The sequence below is a fragment of the Lethenteron reissneri genome, chromosome 53 (genome assembly GCF_015708825.2).
Source record: "Lethenteron reissneri isolate LAM-NWPU_2019-01 chromosome 53, ASM1570882v1, whole genome shotgun sequence".
Lineage (NCBI taxonomy): Eukaryota > Metazoa > Chordata > Hyperoartia > Petromyzontiformes > Petromyzontidae > Lethenteron > Lethenteron reissneri.
The window spans coordinates 10,506,011-10,527,488 of record NC_083831.1 but is presented as its reverse complement, the minus strand read 5'-3'; the positions used below and the strand labels follow the sequence as shown (position 1 = coordinate 10,527,488).

The 21,478-nt window shown below is 51.8% G+C and overlaps 1 protein-coding gene across 4 annotated transcripts; it reads right to left on the bottom strand.

Moving 5' to 3' along the window:
- Positions 1 to 254: 254 nt before the first annotated feature.
- On the bottom strand, positions 255 to 17,824 carry MAX (MYC associated factor X). Of its 4 annotated transcripts, none has more exons than XM_061573527.1 (5): positions 17,569 to 17,824; positions 7,307 to 7,471; positions 5,895 to 6,018; positions 5,639 to 5,737; positions 255 to 4,105 (listed from the first exon to the last, which is right to left on the bottom strand). In XM_061573527.1, the coding sequence occupies exons 1-5, from the start codon at positions 17,602 to 17,604 to the stop codon at positions 3,930 to 3,932; spliced, it is 600 nt and encodes a 199-aa protein (XP_061429511.1). In that variant the 5' UTR covers positions 17,605 to 17,824; the 3' UTR covers positions 255 to 3,929. The 4 variants fall into 4 exon arrangements, with proteins under 4 accessions (XP_061429511.1, XP_061429512.1, XP_061429513.1 ...); XM_061573528.1 differs by having other exon boundaries at positions 7,364 to 7,471; XM_061573529.1 differs by lacking the exon at positions 5,639 to 5,737.
- Positions 17,825 to 21,478: the final 3,654 nt, after the last annotated feature.

Genomic DNA, 21,478 nt, shown 5'->3' with positions numbered 1-21,478 from the left:
AGAGGAGTAGTTGTTGATGGCGATGTGGATTTAATTGGGATTAAGTATGCCACTGCATTTGAACTCAAACTGGATTTAAGGTATTTATGTGAAGTTCAATCGTGTAGTTTGGTTAACGGTGAGCCTGATGAAATGTGAGAAAAAAAAAATCCCCACTGTAGCTGCCAGCCATCAGAAGCAATCAGCCAGGTAGCCTTGTGGGTCAGTCCCGAAGGAAAACGAAGCCAAAAAAAAGTTATTGCAAATTACATAAATCGTTTTTATTGAAATTTGAATATAGTTTCATCACATCGCGTTGTGTGCAATTTACAATACCGAAATCGCCGCCTTTCGAGTCGAGCATTGCTTTTAAGCAGGTGTGGCCAGGTATGGGGACACTTGCCCATTTCTTAGCGATGACAATTGTCAACCGTACGACCCAACGTCAGACACACTCGACGATGATCGCTACTTGAAATAATTGAAAAAAAAAAATTTCTTCTTCACTCGGCCGAACTCTACCCGGCGGCAAACTTTTCAACCGACTCCTCGGTGACCCAACTGGCGAATGCAAAACTCTGCTCGCGAGGAGGAAATATACATAAATTAACGTAAATTACAATTAAACGGACTTTTAAAGGACACGCATATGCCGTCTTCAGCACACCCCCGCCACGCCGGTACTTAAAAGGGGCATGTGTCCAAGTTCAAATAAAAACAACCATGAAAGTCCTTCACATCGACGTGCTGCGATCATCGATGACGTGGTGGCTAGGCCATGATGGCGAGTGTTGATACGTCCCAGACCTGCGTTTTTAGGGTGAGGGCAGCCACCTCTGATGTGCAAAAAATAAAACGGGGAGAAAAATATCTCGTAATATCTCGCAAGAGTTGAACTACTACGTAGATACATTGTCTTGAGTGGTGTATTATTAGGCAACATCAGGATTTTTTTTTTATGTCTTACAATAAAATACTTGGGAGATTTTGCAGGACGGTTACTGCAAAGAGAGCACAATCCTGGGAAACATCAGGTACAGGTGGCAACTGTAGTTCCTGAGCGGAGACATGATCAACTGGAGGAACCACGTGTTCCTTGGCTACTCGGGGTGGGTTCACCCCAGCACAGATTTGTCGATCGACCTTGCACTAAATGGACTCACCGTGTTTTGCCGTCGCGTGTGTGAACACGTCCACTGCCGAGATGGAAGGGTGAAATCGGCTCGGGTGTAGGTGCCAAGTGGATTCATACATCGCAGTTATAATGTGGGGTGGCGACGGCTTGGGAAGGTCTTCATCCACCTCCGATTAGCGCGGTTGGCTATGTACGGTGCTAAAGAAGTTCAGCATACATATATGCAGCAGTGGCTTTGATCATGGCTGACGATTACGATGATGACAGTGAAACTGGTTCTGACAGACGGTTGCGCGTGTGTTTATGCGCGGGTACCACGTCACCGCAGAAACCCGCTCGTGTGAATTTCAGTTAAGAAATGCTGGGGTTTTTTGCAACGATGCGCGAGTGTGATCCAGTGACTTGGAGATGGCGGTTGGTGGATCGCGCAAAGATGAAGCGCTGGGCGTCATTATTGGAGGCTACCCGTGTAAAACTTTAAAGTATTCTCTGGGCACTTACGTCACAACTCAACGCACTCAAGTATAGCAACGACAACAACGGAATCGGTCCATCTCGCAGACAGGACTCTCCTGTAAGAGTCTTGAAACTCAATTATCAAGTTCAAAGAATGAACATGCAATATCAAAGTCCGTTTATTCACTCTCGCGCTAAACTCGCACAGCACCGGCTGCTGGGCTCCTGGCTTCTCAGTGGCGGCCTTGGGACCGGAATAATGTGAAATCGCAACCAATCAGCAAGTCGCAATTATTTGCGGAAAAGTGTGGGAACTCCAACCTCCGCCGAGACATTTGGCCAGCAAATGTCTCGGCATTTAGCCAGGTACCCTCTGGAGGGGCTTCCGAGAGCTCCATCTAGTGGAAGCCCTTTCGACAGCAGTGGCGTAGTCAACCGCGCTAATTGGGGCGTCACGGTGGCTATGAGATGTTAACTACCTCGCCTGGTGTACAGGAGTTTGCGGGTTCGATCCCGACGCTTACGCCTCCTGTATATTTTGAGTCTGCACGTCTCTCTCCCTGTGGTCGCATGGATTTTTCTCTGGGTCCTCCGGTGTTTCCCTCCACATTTGGAAAACATGCATTTAGAGTATTCACCTGCTATAAATTTTCACTTAAGCCGTCGTTGAGCTTTCATTTATGGCCAGGTCGCTTCTAAAAAGAGTTGAATAGCTCAGTGGGCCTTACCTGGTGAAATAAAAAATAGTTTTGGAGTTGTTTAGTTTAATTTCATGGGACTGAGCTCACAATTCTATACAGGTGCCGCCTGCTTACAGGAGCTGCGCGTTTACGTAGCGGCTTCGCTCTCTTTGTCACCTGCCCAGTCTTCACGTTCGCGCTCGTTAAGCCCGTTCACGGCACAATGTATATTCCACTTTTGCCGTGAGTTTACAAGTGACAATTAAACCCAGATGAGCTACGTTTGACCCTGTTTAAAAGTAAATCAATTACACAGACCTGTTGCCGTCTAATCCTCCATTATGCCAACAACGTAGTGCGGTAATATCTTTTCAAGGGCGAGTCTGTCCATTATGTACGTATGTTGAACTTCTGTAGCACCGTACGGAGCCAACCGCGCTAATCGGAGGTGTCCTGTCTGCACATGGGATATGCTCTTAAATACAGATAAATGCAATGAATTTCACTTAATTAACCAGATCACATCTCACTGACGCCCTCTTTTCTGCTCACACATCGGAGCCCCGCCAGGGGCTGTGCTGAGCATGGTCGTCACGGGTCAATATGCGCCAAGTTGTTTTTCCACTGCAAATAAGCCGAACCATGCTTACCGACGTCACACACGATGTGTAACATCGAGGCGCATTTGGGTGACACCGTGACGCTTTCAGTTAACACGCATAGATATAAAAAAGACAAATATCCCCCATAGAGCCTGACCAGACTGTTGGGGCAAGTGCTGTTAGCGAACACCTACGAAGGCCGGAATGGCACACGAGCGGGTGGGTCGCCAGCACCAAGCCCGGCCGCTTTTGTCTCTCTAGTGGCGATGTTTTTACACACTGCATCATCTGAGTCAACCTAGGGGAGGCCCAGGACCGGTTCAGATAATTGTCACTGGTGTTGGTCGTGAGCGGGCATCGAACTTGGGTCGCAAGGTTCGTAGCACATCGCGCCAACCACTACACTACTGCTCCCCATACACACAAAGATATGCACTCTCACATACAAACTTGTTATCAAATTTAGGCTTGATGTTAGATGCATTGAATGTGTCATCAGCCCCTAGCCCTGCCCAGTCCTGGGCCAGATTCAGATGGTTCATGAGAGCAGAGTTTGGTTCTGGCTTGGCTTGATAAGCAGCCGGTGGAAAACCACCGTACGGTGATCGGCCCTGTGCTGGATGTGTCAGTGAAAAAGGGGCATGAGGGGTCGTCTACTCCTTCGTAAGGCAGACCTGCGTAAATGTAGGAACGCAAGGAGGGTGAAGTCGCAGGTATCTTTCGCCCCCCACATTCGCGGCGTTCTGAATAGCGGGACCACTTTTACAGCGGACGTCGGAGCGTCTGCGTCAACGTCGCACGAATCCCGACGTGCCGTCGTCCACGCGTGCAAAACCGAATCGCTCTGATCGCCAAACCAACCGACCGGACCCGGGCCGCGTTGGTCCAGCGCGGGTCGACGGGTCAGAGGGAGCGGTGCCGCCGTTCCGGAGGCAAAAAAGCGATCGTGGGGGCTTCGGGACTCACGGCCCCGGCGGACCCCCGACGTAGAGACACCGCGTCAGGACGACGCTTGCCCGGCGGCAGTGGTCGCGGTGGTCGGTCGGTCGGTCGCGGAGGTCGGGGGTCGCTCGGGGCTCAGGCGGTGGCGGCCTGCGGCACCTCCCCCTCGGACTCGGAGCTGGAGCCAGAGCCGCCGTCAAAGGCGGAGACGGTGCCGCCCTTGGAGTTGGTGAAGCGCGCGCCGTCGCCGGTTGCGGAGGAGGCCGCGAACGTGGTGGACTGCGAGGCCTTCACCTTCTCAAGCACGCGCACTGCCGCCGCGCCAATCGGCAAAAGGTGACGCACGGACGGCGCGGCCGAACAAAGCCAACGTCAAAAGCAGTGCTAATTTTACTTTGTGGAATAATAATTATTATTTACCAAGGAAAGCCAAGCCGAGCCCGAAGACTGTTGTTCATGAGGGTGCTGCAATGGGGACGTATGGCCCCACACCAATGACATTGGGTTTTTTCAGCTATGGAAACTACCAGAGAATCTCATGCAGAACAAGGGGATATAATATACAAACGCCGCACAGGAGGGCATCCCGAGTCAGGAATTGAACCTTATGGCAGGACCCCGGGGTCCCGAATAAACGGAAGTCAAAATGGTAATTAATTTATTTTTGGCGACTCTGTCCCACCGCGCACATAAACGCTACGACCCACCTGGCGCGGATCATTCTGTTGTCATGTCCAAGCGCAGCGAGGACGAATGCGCAGAAGAAACTTTGATTAGAGTATCATATAGAGCTCGTCGAGAGGAATAGATTGCAGTATCGTTCACCTTCAGCAGACGTCGCAACGCAGTTTATGCGACAGCTGGGGGCGTATGGGACTCCGAGGTCCCGCCATAAGGTTCAATTGAACGCAGGCCCTCCTCGCTGTCAAGGCGCGAGCTTTCCTACTGCGCCACCCTGCCGCCAAAGCGAAACTAACAACGATGTGTTTTTAATTTTAATCAACGACGGGACTGTGAGTGGAGGTCAACAGTCCAGCACGACGACGACTATGATGGCCCAGCGAAGATCAGAAAAGCGTGACTTCTCACACCTCCAATTAGCACGGTTGGCTACGTACGATTGCGGCAGAAGATCAACATGCATCCGTACATTACCGTGATGACATGGAAAATAATAGAAAATTAACAGACGAAGGCTGAACTAATTTGAGAGACCGAGCGAGCCGAGTAAGACCAAACATGGCATTTGGCTATACAGGTAAATAAAAGAAAGATTGAGTTAATCCACTGTCCGACTTGTTAGTATTGGGGATAGAAAAATTGTGCACCCCACACACCAACATTTTTTGAGTAGACCACATGAAGGGAATGATTCAATTGAATCCGCAGATGAAGACTTGACTGCTATTCCACATGTTATCGACTGGACTGAGACTTGTCAACATAATATAAAAAATGTTGACTAAATGAACACTGCTCAAGACCGGGCACGCAACGACACATCAATTCATCGTTTGGAATAGATCGCTATGGGTTCAGGATGCACGCATCGAATTCTACGTTCGAGACCAAATGAATATTCACGCAATTGAGAGGTTGGCGTTACATTTAGAACAAAATCTGTACAAATAAGGGAAAGAATCGATGTCAACGATGCTATGAAAACGAGAGAGATCACGAACTGTTTCTCAATTAAAATCGTGAGCCAGACTTGTGATTATACATCAAAACGGCTGGGCAGGGTAAGTCAACACGTGCTTATATCACGCCGTCACTTCCAAAAATGAGTCCGTGACGCACGGCAACGATCTGGTGGAACGACCACGTGGGGCCTGGGCACTCACCCTTCTCTCCGATACGTGTTTGGGTTGCTCCGTGCATTGTTTGGCACGATGTCCGACGTTTCACTCCACGTGCTGGGAGCTTCTTGGGGAACTGAGAAACTGAAGAAGGTCCCAGCAACGAGGAGTGAAACGTCAAAGACAATCGTGCCAAAAAAATATATACCGCGGTTAAAACCCACAAATGAAAACCAAAACGTCTGAGAGCTAGGCGGGGAAACGACCGTGAGGGACCCCCTAAGTCAGCAGCGTTACTCACCCTGCTGCTCAAGGAGGTTGTTCTGTCGCTTGAGGTCGTCGATGTCCTGCTGGTGGGCGTGGTTTTTCCGTCTCATGTACTGGATGTACTCCGTGGCTTTGTTGAGGATTTGCGCACGGGACGCCTGCCAATTGTGGCACATGGGGGGAGGGGGGGGTCAGTGCGACAGGTCATGCGTACAGTCTGGCAAAAACCCCAGTGACACCGGGCCAAGTTGAAAAAAAAAAATTTCATGGCGAGCGGCTTACGAATCTTTTGGCCCGGCAGTCGGGATACTTTGGCGAAAATACAGAAAGCGTTTCGGTGACATCACCAGGAACTCAAATCCTGCATGGATTATCATCATCATAATCATCATCAACCATAATCAATCCACTGCTGGATAAAAGCCTCACCAAGGCATCACCATCTATCATGGTTGTACGATGGAACAACAATCCACCCTCGCACAAACTTATTTCATGACTCCATTTCGTTCTCCTCTCGAAGCGTTCCATCCTTTGGCTTCGATTGTCTTTATTCTCAACACCGGCCATCATCGCCTTCCAGTGACATGTCCTGCCCAAGCCGCAGTGGCGGTGATGTTAACTAACTGGCCTGGCACACAGGAGGTCGTGAGTTCGATCCCGACCCTGACGCTTGTATGTCTGGAGTTTGCATGTTCTCCCCGTGGTCGTGTGGATTTTTCACCGGGTCCTCTGGTTTTTCCCTCCACATTTAGAATCAACATGCATTTAGAGTATTTGGCTGCTATAAATTTACATACAATAAGCCACGTCGTTGAGTTTTTATTTGTGGCCAGGTCACTACTGAAAAATAAGCTAAGTGAGCATTACCTGATAATTTGTTTTATTGACTCAATGGTGAAAATGTATTCTTTAACTTGTCTCTGTTCTCTGATCCATGTGTTTATCTTTCTGTCGTTCAGTGTAATTCCAAGCATCCAACTCTCCATGCTTTTTAGCTTTTGTTCCATACTCTTTGTTAATGTCAACGTTTCTGATCCACGGCTCACCGATTCGACAGCGTGAGAGAATTGCGTACGTGGAATTACATCGAGAGACAGGAGAACGGACATCATTCGAACTGCAAAGAATCGCTGGGAGGGATGATGGCAGACGATCACGACCAAGGGATAATGATAGAACGGCGGCTAGGGAACGGAACGCTCCCAAGAGGACGTCCAGTGCTGAGATGAAGCCATGAAAATCAGCTCGGGCACGCCATGGCACGCGGATGCCGACTCAACTGTCGCATCGCACAACTGCGAGAGATGGCGACGACGGCAGAGGCGGCGCTTTCATCCAGCAGTGGATTGACCGAGGCCGACGACGACGACGAAGAGGTGATACGTATATAAGCGTGTCGTAGTGTCACGGCGAGAGTGTGGCTCTGCCTCGCCCGTCACCCACCTGACTGCCGACCCCCCCAGACCGGCGGCCCCCAAGCGATCCTGCGTGCGAGCAAACCTTCTCTCCCTGCAGCGAGGGCACCGAGTCCCTGAGGCTGTGGAAGCTGTCCTTGATGTGGTCTCTCCGCTTGCGCTCCAGGGCATTGTGGTGGGCACGCTTGTCCGCCTGTATGGACAGACGACAGCCGCCATTAGCCGCTGAGAGGCTGTGTGACGAAACCGCGGCGCACGTGCATGCGGTTGCAGGCTGTGTGCGCGTGTTCAAGTTCAAGTTCATCTATTAGGTATAGCCCTGTGAGCCATTCGGCTCTTGAATCGGGTGCAACCGCAACAAACAAAAAACATGAACAATGTTACAGATTGTGCGTGGGTGGTGCTGGCTACGTGTGCGTGTGGTACAAAGACAAAAAACCCCCGTATAGCCGAGCCGGTTACGGACCATTGGGGCAAGTGTTAGCAGCACCTATGAATAAAAGACAACGAAGACTGCCCGTAGAGCCTGTTACAAACTGTTGTGGCAAGAACTGTTCGTGAGCACCTTATGAAGGCCAGCACAGCACACAACGGGGTAGTGTGGCTAGCAACATGCACGGTCACCTTTACACACCGCACGATATAATCATTTAAGGCCACATCAACCTATGGGAGGGCCCATGACCGGCTCAGATATCCGTCACTGGTATTGGCCGTGAGTATAAATAAAAAAATCAGGATGCCGGAATTCAAAGCGCCCCGCTCGAACTCGCAACCCATATACACGCGCGCACACACTCACGTGTACATGTGTAAATTAGTGGTCCAAATCGGCTTCCAATGCCAAAGGGCAGCGGCATCCCACTCATAGCAGAGCAGTTGTTGAGCAGCCGTCACACCCGCAGCGCGAGCGCGTGTTACTTAACACGGCGCTCGACACGCACACACACACACGCACATGGACGTGTAATCTGGCCGGGCGGTGAACACTCGGAGAAAAAAGTTAATCGGAAGAAACAAGTAAGACGAACTAAACGACATGGGTCGAGTTAGAGTTAGGGACAGGGCTAGTGTTGGATCTGTTGGCAAGTTTGGGCAGGGCTTGGCTCGTGTGGTTACGGATAAGTGTAGGATACGGTTGGCTATTTTGGATAGTTAGGGATAGGGCACGGTTGGCTAGCGCTGTTAAATGTAATGAGTAGAGCAACGGTCTGGTTGGCAAGTGTGGCAAGAGTTAGATACAGGGCCTGGTTGGTTAGTTTGGCTAGGGGTGAGGAGAATGCGAGTTTGCAACGATAGGTGTGGATAGGGTTAGAGATTTTGGAGTTATAGGGCTGTGGTCTTGTTGGCTCTTGTAAATAGGGGTTATGGGTACGGCCAGTGTGCTCTGTCCACCACTTGTTTTCTCTTTTCACAGCAGACACCACAGTACTGTGGCAGAGCACTTGACTCATAATCAGACGCTTGCTCTGAATAAAATCTGACTTTTTAGCTCAGTCATCATCGTCACTATCATCATTATCATCAGCCGTGATCAACCCACAGCTGGATGAAGGCCTCCCCGAGTTAGTCATCTCTCACGGCCCCGCGATTCAACAATATTTAACTCAGCGAGGGTTACTAAGACGTTCACGAGTGGACGTTTCTGTCAAAACATAAATTTAAAACGTTAAAAACTATTTAATATTTCGATTTAAAGCTTTCGTGACTGCAGGGATTCATCTTCTTGGTTCTTTCGGTAAAGTCACGTAGAAGGGAAATTATAAAATAAAAAAAATAAACATTTTATTATGTTGTGTTTTTATAATTTTATTATTTCCCTTCTACGTGACTTTACCGAAAGAACCAAGAAGACTATTTAATATTGTTTTATTTTAGCAGATAAGGCTCACTGAGCTATATAGCTCTCTTTCAGAAGCGACCTGGCCACAAATGATAGCTCAACGAAGTGGCTTATCGTGTGGAAATTTGTAGCAGGCAAATGCTCTAAACGCACGTTGATTTGAAATGTTGGAGAGAAAAACCGGAGGACCTGGATAAATATTCACGCGACCACGGGGAGAGAGATCATGCAAACTCCAAATATACAGGCGTCAGGATCGGGATCAAACCCACGACCTCCAATGAACATGCCGCGCCACCATGGTGAGGCGTGTTCACAAGGCCGCACCTTGCCGATGATCCTGTGAAGTTGAAACTCGGTCGAGGACACCTTGGTTAATTAACAAATGTTCACATTTGCTACGTGCGTGTGTCAACGGATGCCCCTGGACACCGTTGCTAATGAGGCGTTCCACCTCAAGGGATTTTCCAGCTGAAATATTATTAACGATAATAAAAAAATTTAAACAATAACACGAATCTGGAAGACATGGCCAAGAGGTGAACGTAATGAATGTCACACGTCCTTTCGCTTATTAACAACAAAAATGTGCTTGTATTTTTCGATTTAAAGATTTCGTGACTGCAGGGATTCATCTTCTTGGGTCTTTCGGTAAAGTCACGTAGAATGGAAATAAAAAAAAATGTATTGTTTTATTTTTATTATTTCCATTCTACGTGACTTTGCTGAGACGGTGGCATAAATGTCCACATTATTCTGACACGGAGATCCGTCTCTTCATGAACTTTGAAGGAATGAGAAACTGAACCGGTTAGTAATTCAATAGAAGATTTCATCAACAGTCTGGGAGGTAAGAACCAAGTCTTGACACAGTGAGCGGGATTTTTTTTTACACGGGGTTTTCCCGTCAAACCTGTCGCAATCAAAGAGCGGTGTGATGTCAGCTGCAGTGGCTGGTCAGCTGTTCCAAAACAACAACTTGCTTAGGGGAAGTATGACTGGACACTTTCAAAAGTAAACACCAGACAGTATGTTGTGGACGTGACAGGAACATACAGACTACATGTGTGTAAACAATTACAATGCACCATTAACAACCGTACAAAGACAAAGATCCCCCATATAGCCTGTACAGACTGTTGGGGCAAGTGCTGTTAGCAAGCACTTCACGGCACACGAGGGCGTGGGTGGCCAGCACCACGCCCGGCCGACTTTATCTCCCCAGTGGCAATGTTTACACACCGCACCAGGTACTCATTCAAGGCCGGGTCTTTTACTGCAGTGTTATACTTATGAGGGTTATCATGGTAGTTACCGTTTCCTTATATCCGTAACGTGCTCTTATAAAAAATTAGCCTTATCCTTCCTGCCACCGGTGTAACGTAAAGATGCGTTGCTTATATTCCAGATGTGACAATATCTAGCCCTATACTCTACAGGGGGTGAAACCATTCACTACCCCAGAACGGCCACAATGGACAACAACAACTGTTGGACAGTGGTGACCGTGACAGTCTCTCGTGGCAGCAATCTAGTGCACGTCCATACATTAACAATGTAAACTAAAGCCCCTTGTCAATCCACTGCTGGATGAAAGCCTGACCAAACTTCACCACCACGCTGGCCTGTGCGGGATTGGTGAAGTGTGGTGGGGGACACGGTTGCTACGTACGACCAGCTCAGATGTCACTGAACACCCATGTCGGCTGTGACCAGCAATCGAACTCGTGGTGTCTGTGATCAGTAATCGAACTCGTGGTGGTTGTGATCAGTAATCGAACTCGTGGTGGTTGTGATCGGCAATCGAACTCGTGGTGGTTGTGATCGGCAATCGAACTCGTGGTGTCTGTGACCAGCAATCGAACTCGTGGTGGTTGTGATCAGTAATCGAACTCGTGGTGGTTGTGATCGGCAATCGAACTCGTGGTGTCTGTGACCAGCAATCGAACTCGTGGTGGTTGTGATCAGTAATCGAACTCGTGGTGTCTGTGACCAGCAATCGAACTCGTGGTGGTTGTGATCAGTAATCGAACTCGTGGTGGTTGTGATCAGTAATCGAACTCGTGGTGGTTGTGACCAGCAATCGAACTCGTGGTGGTTGTGATCAGTAATCGAACTCGTGGTGGTTGTGATCAGTAATCGAACTCGTGGTGGTTGTGATCGGCAATCGAACTCGTGGTGGTTGTGATCAGTAATCGAACTCGTGGTGGTTGTGATCAGTAATCGAACTCGTGGTGGTTGTGATCAGTAATCGAACTCGTGGTGGTTGTGATCAGCAATCGAACTCGTGGTGGTTGTGATCAGTAATCGAACTCGTGGTGGTTGTGATCAGTAATCTAACTCGTGGTGGTTGTGATCAGTAATCGAACTCGTGGTGTCTGTGACCAGCAATCGAACTCGTGGTGGTTGTGATCAGTAATCGAACTCGTGGTGTCTGTGATCAGCAATCGAACTCGTGGTGGTTGTGATCAGTAATCGAACTCGTGGTGGCCGAGTTCGTAGTGCAACGAGCTGCTCTACCAGTCCAGCCCACCCACACGCGCACATCAACAGCATGTGATGTGATAATTGTTTTTACCCTTCTATCTGGCAACAAAACTGACACCTTTTTTACAAGGAGTCATGTTTACATAGACCACAATACCTGCAGTCATAAAGCAAAAAAAAAACATAACTCTGATAATGTATGCACTGTCCTTGAAGTTGATTGGTCCACACCCGAGACAGCTTTCCTTAGAGCCTAGTCTCACATGGGTTGGACCAGATGACTTGTAAAAAAGGTGTCAGTTTTGTTGCCAGATAGAAGGGTAAAAAAACAATTATCATATTTTTACTGGCAAATGAGGTTTCAATGGAGCAGGTGATGTGTTGAGAACTTTTACGAGTCCCCATTGACACACCACGTGCGGTATAAGGCAGTGCAAGACACGTTTGCAATACTGCAACGTGTACACGGGCGTCCTTTCCCATGGGGTATCTATAGCTGCTGAAAACATTACGTCACCGGCAAGCAGCTCTTTCACGCAATCCGCAAAAGTGTGTGGCCTCCCCTCCCTGTTTGTATTCACGTGCACAGAGACGTGCAGGCCTTTTATCCATTTTTCTGTCCGTGACAATAATGTTGCCACACCATCCCAGTACCCACGCCAGCGGCTGCCCCACCACGCACAATTCCAAACACTGCCAGAATCAGAAGATGAATTTCTAACTGGAGGAATCCAATGAGCTATGAAGCTTGACTTAAAGCTTTCGTGACCGCAGGAATTCATATTCTACTACGACGTCTCGATCACAACACAAGTAGTTCTGACGACGATCGCTTGTGATGTGATCGAAACGTCGTAGTTTTTTGTTATTTTCTTTGAACCATCTACGTGACTTTACCGAAAGACCAAAATAATAGCTATGCAGCTCTTTTGTTCAACGTTACAACAACAAACAGTACAAAAACACGACAGGATTGCAAAGACCAAGAAAGGTAAACAAATCACCTTAACACGTACAAATACAACACTAAACGATCCCCATCCGACCAGACAAAGCCCACCGAGGTATTAACTTGTTCAAAAGTGACCTGGCCACAAATGATAGCTCAACAAAGTGGCCCATCATTTGGACATTTATAGCAGCCAGCTCCAGTCCATTTGTAGTAAACGTTGCAAGAAGCCAAGGGCAGTTGAGGCCTCCACAGCAAGTGGCATCAGTGGTATAACACATTCCTGCGGAGGGAGCTGGTAGGAACGTTGGGTTGCTCGGTCAATGGCCAGGGTCAACGGCGGCGTGGTGTATTCCGCAAATATGCCCGACTGTGAGGGCGGGTACAAGCCGGCGTGAGTAGGTTAAACGTTGAGTTTTATAAGGGCACCACGGGCTGACCAGCCCCTCCCCACCCAGCCCCTCCCCACCCCCACCCAGCCCCACCCCTCCCACCCCCCACCCAGCCCCACCCCCCACCCAGCCCCACCCCACCCTCCCCACCCCACCCCACCCCACCCTCCCCACCCAGCCCCTCCCCTACCCACCCAGCCCCTGCCTCCCCACCCAGCCCCTCCCTGCACGACGGACGGACACAATAATCCCGTGGGTTGGTGTAACCAGGAGGTTCCTACCAGTACAAACGAGGATGTTACCAGCCCGGAAGGTAGGCAACTGCTTCATATAATGGACATCCGTGTAAATCGGAGAGGTTTAACATCGGCAGTCCAAAAAGCATCAGCGGAGTCCAAAATATAACCAAAAACGATAAGAGAGATAATAGAATAATAATAATTCACAGCTGTTTCTCAATCCACTGGTACAAATCAGGGCCTTCCGACACTCCCATTGTGGAGTTGCCTACCACGGGATTAAGAGACAACGGGCAAATATTTCTCAGTAACATTTTCACCGACTAAACAGGGCATCAATCGAAAGAGACATCTTTACTGGGATGGAGATTGGTTCCATGAAAAGACAATATTCCACATTCCCATGACAGGTGCAGTCTTTCCAATTAAATCGCACATCAAGGTTATCTATATATATAAAATCGTTCATGTCTGTCTGTCTGTGTGTGTGTGTGTGGACTTTGGCCCATACGCACTTTCATTGGACGGCGGTTGCCCCTGGCAACGGCTAGCCACGCCTTCGCCGCTTTCATTGGACCTGGCAACGGCTAGCCACGCCTTCGCCAAGGGCTGCAGTTTCATTGGACGGCGGTTGCCCCTGCCAACGGCTAGCCACGCCTTCGCCACTTTCATAAGCTCCGTATTTAATTAAATAATAGCCATTACACAGTGTTGTTGGAGCGCTAGGGGGGGGGGAAGGAACGCCACCCGTACCCTGCCTCTTCCATGCCGACAATTTTAGGCGAGGCCGCAGGCTTTGCACGCTACTAGGCCTCGACACCCACCACGCCACTCTGAGGTAAATTCATCAAAGTTTTTCCTACTCTTCACTACACCCCCACCACAATGTGTGCTATTAATATTACTTTTAAACCCAACGCGCCAACAATCGATTACTTTAATGTTCACTGTACAAATACTCATTAAGCTGGGTGAGCGTACTGCCAGTCTATCATGTACACTGTAGCCTGCTTATTAAGCTCGGTGAGCGTACTGCCACTCTATCATGTACACTCTAGCCTGCTTATGAAGCTGAGTGCGTGTACTGGCAGTCTATAATGTGGACTCTTGCCTGGTTATTATAATCGATTCTTTATATGTTCTTTGTACAAACAGTCATTAAGCTGCTTGAGCGACCCCAGTTCGATTCCAACTCACGCCCACCACCGCTGACGATTATTTGAAACGGACCTGGCCCTCCCCTAGGTCCACTCAGCCTCAAAAGCGTAACTGCTGTCGTGTGTGAACATCGTCACTGGGGAGACAAAGGCGGCGGGGCATCGTGGATCCAAGTCCCGGGCGAAGCCGGGTCATGTGTATGTGTGTTTGTGTTTATGTGTATGTCTGTGTGTCTCTATGTATGTGTGTATGTATGTGTATGTATGTGTTTGTGTGTATGTGTGTGTGTATGTATGTGGGTTTTTTTTTATGTCTTTATGTGTATGTCTGCGTGTCTCTATGTATGTGTGTATGTACGTGTGTGCATGTGTTTGTGTGTATGTATGTGTGTGTCTATGTATGTGTGTGTCTATGTATGTGTGTGTATGTGTGTGTATGTATGTGTGTTATGTGTCTGTCTGTGTCTGCGTGTATGTGTGTGTGTATTGTGTATGTGTTTGTGTGCATGTATGTGTGTGTTTGTGTGTATGTGTATGTCTGTGTGTATGTGTTTGTGTGTATGTGTGTGTATGTATGTGTGTGTATGTGTTTGTATGTGTTTGTGTGTTTACGCTCGCATTACACAAATGTGTTGCTGGTCTAAGGCGTTCCTCGCACAGCATTGCCGCTTTATTATTTCAGTCGTTTACTGCCTTACGCACTACTGTTGCGTATTAACATCGCCACTGGGGAGACAAAGGCGGCCGGCCGTGGTAGATACAAGTCCCGGGCGAAGCCGGGTAGTACAGCTAGTCGACTTTTATCAACACATCCGATTATTGATCAATAATTACCCATACTTCAGTTTATCTGAAACGACGGCCCAACAATGATTATCAGCGCATCCTATTAAACGTCAAATATTATCCGTTAATAATTATACCCACCCAAATATCTGGAATATACACATTAACACGTGTTCTCAAATAATACACGTCCGATTACCCACACATCAGATTATATGCCAATGATTATTCACATCTGATAATTATCTGACCGCAACACATTACACGACAATTATCTGCCAAAAATTATCCACATTTTTATCGACCAATCATCCACACATCAAATTATATCGACACATTCGAATATCCGCCAAATAGCATCAACATCCAATTACCCACAGATCAATTATCCGCCAATAATTATCCACATCTAATTGTCCACGGTTACAAATATCCGTATACGAACGAGTAATTTTTCCCACACATCCAATTCCCTGCCGGTGATGATCCACACCTTGAGCACGTCCGATAATCCGCTATATCGCGGATTATCGGAGTTGCTCCGATAGCCCCCCCGCCCCCCTTCCCCCGCCCCTCGTCCCCCCCGCCCCTCGTCCCCCTCCCCCCTCGTCCCCCTCCCCCCCCTCCCCTCGTTCCCCCCGCCCCTCGACCCCCCCCGCCCCTCTCCCCCCCGCCCCTCTCCCACCTCCCCCCCGCCCCTCTCCCCCCTCCCCCCCGCCCCTCTCCCCCCTCCCCCCCGCCCCTCTCCCCCCTCCCCCCGCCCCCTCTCCCCCCGCCCCTCTCCCCCCGCCCCTCTCCCCCCTCCCCCCCGCCCCTCTCCCCCCCGCCCCTCTCCCCCCCGCCCCTCTCCCCCCGCCCCTCTCCCCCCCGCCCCTCTCCCCTCGTCCCCCCCACCCCTCGACCCCCCCCGCCCCTCTCCCGCCCCTCTCCCCCCGCCCTCTCCCCCCTCCCCCCCGCCCCTCCCCCTCCCCCCGCCCCTCTCCCCCCTCCCCCCCGCCCTCTCCCCCCTCCCCCCCGCCCCTCTCCCCCTCCCCCCCGCCCCTCTCCCCCCTCCCCCCCCCCCCCTCTCCCCCCCCCCCCCGCCCCTCTCCCCCCTCCCCCCCGCCCCTCTCCCCCCTCCCCCCCGCCCCTCTCCCCCTCCCCCCGCCCCTCTCCCCCCTCCCCCCCGCCCCCTCCCCCCTCCCCCCCCGCCCCTCTCCCCCCTCCCCCCCGCCCCCTCTCCCCCCTCCCCCCCGCCCCTCTCCCCCCTCCCCCCCCCCCCTCTCCCCCCTCCCCCCCCCGCCCCTCTCCCCCCCTCCCCCCCCCCCCTCCCCCCCCCCCCCCCCCCCCCCCCCCTCCCCCCCCCCCTCCCCCCCCCCCCCCTCCCCCCCCCCCTCCCCCCCCCCCTCCCCCCCCCCCCCTCCCCCCCCCCCCCTCCCCCCCCTCCCCCCCCCCCCTCTCCCCCCTCCCCTCCCCCCCGCCCCTCTCCCCCCTCCCCCCCCCCCCCTCTCCCCCCTCCCTCCCCCCCTCTCCCCCCTCCCCTCCCCCCCCCCTCCCCCCTCCCCCCCCCCTCTCCCCCCCCCCCCCCTCCCCCTCTCCCCCCCCCCCCCCCTCCCCCCCTCCCCCCCCCCCCCTCTCCCCCCTCCCCCCCCCCCCCCCTCCCCCCCCCCCCTCTCCCCCTCCCCCCCCCTCCTCTCCCCCCTCCCCCTCCCCTCTCCCCACTCCCCCCGCCCCCTCTCCCTCCCCCCCCCCCCCTCCCCCCCCCCCTCCTCCCCCGCCCCTCTCCCCCCGCCCCCTCCCCCCGCCCCCCTCTCCCCCCCGACCCGCTCCCCCGCCCCTCTCCCCCTCGCCGCCTCTCCCCCCCCCCTCCTCCCCCTCCCCCTCCCCCCTCGCCCCTCTCGCCCCCTCTCCCCCCGCCCCTCGCCCCTCTCCCCCCGCCCCTTCTCCCCCCCTCCCCCCCCCCCCCTCCTCCCCCCCGCCCCTCTCCCCCCCCCCCCCCCCCCCCTCTCCCCCCTCCCCCCGCCCCTCTCCCCCCTCCCCCCGCCCCTCTCCCCACTCCCCCTCCCCTCTCCCCCCTCCCCCCCGCCCCTCTCCCCCCCTCCCCCCCGCCCCTCTCCCCCCCCCCCCCGCCCCTCTCCCCCGCCCCTCCCCCCTCCCCCGCCCCCCTCCCCCCGCCCCTCTCCCCCCCTCCCCCGCCCCTCTCCCCCCCTCCCCCCGCCCCTCTCCCCCTCCCCCGCCCCTCTCCCCCCTCCCCCCGCCCCTCTCTCCCCCCTCCCCCCCGCCCCTCTCCCCCCTCCCCCCTCCCCCCGCCCCTCTCCCCCCGCCCCTCTCCCCCCTCTCCCCCCGCCCCCCGCCCCTCTCCCCCTCCCCCCCGCCCCTCTCCCCCCCGCCCCCCTCCCCCCCGCCCCTCTCCCCCCCGCCCCTCTCCCCCCCGCCCCCCTCCCCCCTCCCCTCTCACATCCGACTCCACTTCGATGTCGTCATTGTCGCTCATCGTAGGCGCGGCGCGTGTGAGCCCGTGGCTGCTGGAGCTGCTCGAACGCGAGCGGCAGCAGTCGTAGCGGTAGTACTTGTTGTTTACTCTAAACGTTGTTGTTGTTTACTCTAAACGATGCTGTTGTTGTTGTTTATCGCCGCGATCCGGGACTGAACCTCGACCCTCCCGGCTTCGCGTCTCGTCGACGCGGACCTCGGCGAGCTCCCGGAAGCGCGCGGTGATTGGCCGAGGGGGTCCGGCCACGTGACGTCGCCGACACGTGTGTTCCGCGTGGGGCCCCAGTGTTGTCAACGAGCGGTGCGCGATATATCGCGATAATTAACACGATTTATCGCGATAATTAACACGATATATCGCGATAATTAACACGATATATCGCGATAATTAACACGATATATCGTGATAATTAACACGCTATATCGCGATAATTAAACACGATATATCGCGATAATTAAACACGATATATCGCGATAATTAACACGATATGTCGTGATAATTAACACGGTATATCGCGATAATTAACACGATATATCGCGATAATTAACACGATATATCGCGATGATTAACACGATATATTGTGATAATTAACACGATATATCGCGATATCACCACGATATTAATTTGAGTTTACAGTACTGCACTGTTTTTATAGTTCCAGTAGCGATATTGCTTTGTAGAACATTGCGGTGAATGTGGAGTAGCATCGCCCTCTAGCGGCTGCAGGCAATGCCTTCCAAATGCATACTAATATTCAAAACACATTCCGGCGGAGGGAGCTGGTAGGAACGTTGGGTTGCTCGGTCAATGGCCTGCAGGGTCAACGGCGGCGTGGTGTATTCCGCAAATATGCCCGACTGTGAGGGCGGGCACAAGCCGGCGTGAGTAGGTTAAACGTTGAGTTTTATAAGGGCACCACGGGGTGACCAGCCCCTCCCCACCCAGCCCCACCTCTCCCACCCCCCACCGAGCTCCACCCTCCCCACCCAGCCCCTCCCCACCCTCCCCTCCCCACCCAGCTCCACCCTCCCCACCCAGCCCCTTCCCACCCTCCCCTCCCCACCCAGCCCCTCCCCACCCTCCCCTCCCCACCCAGCCCCTCCGTCCCCACCCAGCTCTTCTCTGCACGACGGACACAATAATCCCCTGTGGGCTGGTGTAACCAGGAGGTTCCTACCAGTAAAAACATCGTACTTTGTTTACACTGGCGATTTTGTTATTGTTATATCACAGTTGCTGAGCACAGGTCCAAAGGCCCAAAACGTCAAAGTGGCCAGTAAGAAACAGTACGATCGAAGTTGTTGTAATCGATACGAGTTGTCAACACTTTAAATGAAACGATGCGCGGTGCTTTGGGGCCGTCCATAAATGACGTCACGCACCTAAGGGTGGGGGGGGAGTCAGACATTTGTGACGATGTGTGACGAGGGGGGGGGGGGGGTGAGGAATGTGACGTCACATCAAAATGCGCAGCTTTAAATAAATATAGAAAACACGTTTTACTTAATTAAATAGACTTTTTAATAAATGTATTCTCCTACAACATCAGAGTGCAGCGCCACACTAAAGACGCACCACAATGACAATAGTTTAAAGCGATTTGAAGCATGTTTTATTTGGGGGGGGGGGGCAGGGCTTTGTGACGTCATATTTGAGGGGGGGTCTGACTTTTTGTGACGCCGTGTAACGAGGGGGGGGGGGGCAAAAATCGTCAAAATCGCGTGACGTCATTTATGGACGGCCCCTTTGTTGTCAGCCAGTTGGCGTGGTGTGTGACATTGTGGGTCTGCTTGCACGTGCAGATGTAGAGGGATCGACCAATTCATTTATTTTAATGTACTCTCATGCTCCTCATACATGCGTCATGTCGTCTCTGTAAGGGCAGCCGCTGCTGTGCCCATGTTTCTGATCCATCATAGCTGGCACTAACTTTCCTCTTCAAGGCATCATGGCATGCTCCATTTCTCGCCCGCTATGCATATGCGAGCGGTGTTCACCGCATGTATGTACAGGTATGTTGAACTTCTTTCGCACCGCACGTGGCCAACCGCGCATGCGCAATTTAGCCAAATTAAGTGCAAAATCAAATTTATTGTCACTGTTTTTGTGTGTGCGTGAAGTCATTGGTGACCGTGCTGAGACCACCAACTCACTCCGCTTGCGGGGCTGGCTTTACCACAGGTCAAAGGGATGTCCCAACTATAGTCAACATTACAGGCCTGAGCCAGCTGTGGAAATTCCACATTCCTATGGCGGGGGCAACTTGATTCATAGGACAATTGCTTTCATCAAAAGTTGCAGCGCTCTTGCCCCTCTTGAGCCAACTGGTAACATTGCATTTTGTACTGTTGTTTCTAAATGTCAGTCAAGAAGATTCAACCCCTCGTTGCTATGAGATTGGAATAAGTGGCCTGGAATGCATTTCCTCGTGCCTGAAATTGCACTCCCGTGAGACACAAAAGCCTGTCTTGGGGCAGGTTGTGCTTTCAAATTAAATGCTGCAAGCACCTAAAAATAGCTAAGCCATAAAGGTTTGAGTAGCAAAAACAATAAAGAGATTAAGTTGCCTTCTCTGTGCACAGAACGAGAAATTGAGCCATTGACCTTCGCTGAATTTTATCTGGACCATGTCACGCTACAATGGCTGATCAAAGTCAAAGTTCTCCCGTGTAGCCTTAACAGACTGTAGGGGCAAGTGCTGTTAGCGAGCACCTATGAAGGACGGAACGGCACACGAGGGGGTGGGTGGCCAGCACCACGCCCGACCGCCTTTGTCTCCCCAGTGGCGATGTTTACACACTGCACCATGGTACTCATTTGAGGCTGAGTCGACCTAGGGGAGGGCCCGGGACTGGTTCAGATAATCGAACTCGGGTGGCCGGGTTCGTAGTGCAGCGTGGCGCTGACCGCTCACTACCACGTGCACATTCCAATGGCTGGTGCCAGTGCATCCACGAACATTTCGAGCGAACTTTAGATTTAAAGCTTTCGTGACTGCAGGGATTCATATTCTTGGTTCTTTCGGTAAAGTCACGTAGAAGGGAAATAATAAAATTATAAAACAATAAAATTCTCACGACGTTTTGACTGCAACACAAGCAATTACCATCTCATCATCATGATGATTGCTTGTGTTGCAGTCGAAACGTCGTGATAATTTTATTGTTTTATAATTGTATTATTTCCCTTCTACGTGACTTTACCGAAAGAACCAAGCAGATATTTCGAGTGAACGTTTAAAAAAAACAATTGGCCCGAAAGGGAACTTGGCCGGAGTGATAACAGTACTTCACGTGCGTTTTAACATAAAGTTTCAAAATCGTAATGACTTTCCCACGTCCCTGCTGGCGAGACAGCCCCCGCTCGATCAGGGTACCTTGGCCTGCTCTTCCACGCCGGCCAGATGCGATGGAAGCCGTGGGAAGTCACCGTACCCACCACACACTTGACCCCACCACACACGCCAGTGTAACGATGCCCTTTTACACAGCTGGGCCCATAGCGACAGCGGAGCGTTGGTGTACGGTGTTTTTTCTGCAATATTTTTGCTGTCTTTTCTTGAATTTTCTGTTTGCACTTAGTCACATATTCACTTTAAGATGTTTTTTGTTCATGTTTTTGTTTTTTGTTTGTTGCGGTTGCACCCGATTCAAGAGCTGAATGGCTCACAGGGCTATACCTAATAAATGAACTTGAAAAAACTTGAACTTGGTGTGGTGTGGTTCAAGAAGCTCGTTCCAACTGCGAGATGGAGTAGAACCGGCGAACATTTGCATGCCAGGTGGATTATTAACAACGCCGAGAGACGGCGAGGCCTTCATCCAGCAGTGGAGTTGACCACGGCCGACGACGAATAATCGAATCAAGTGCTGAA

Bases quoted from the DNA above. Each gene is read 5' to 3' on its own strand.
- MAX (XM_061573527.1), bottom strand. From the start codon at position 17,604: ATGAGCGACAATGACGACATCGAAGTGGAGTCGGAT. The intron at 7,472-17,568 runs GTGAGAGGGGAG...CTGTCCATACAG, and splicing joins ACATCGAAGTGGAGTCGGAT to GCGGACAAGCGTGCCCACCA. The intron at 6,019-7,306 runs GTGGGTGACGGG...CACAATTGGCAG, and splicing joins CTGGGGGGGTCGGCAGTCAG to GCGTCCCGTGCGCAAATCCT.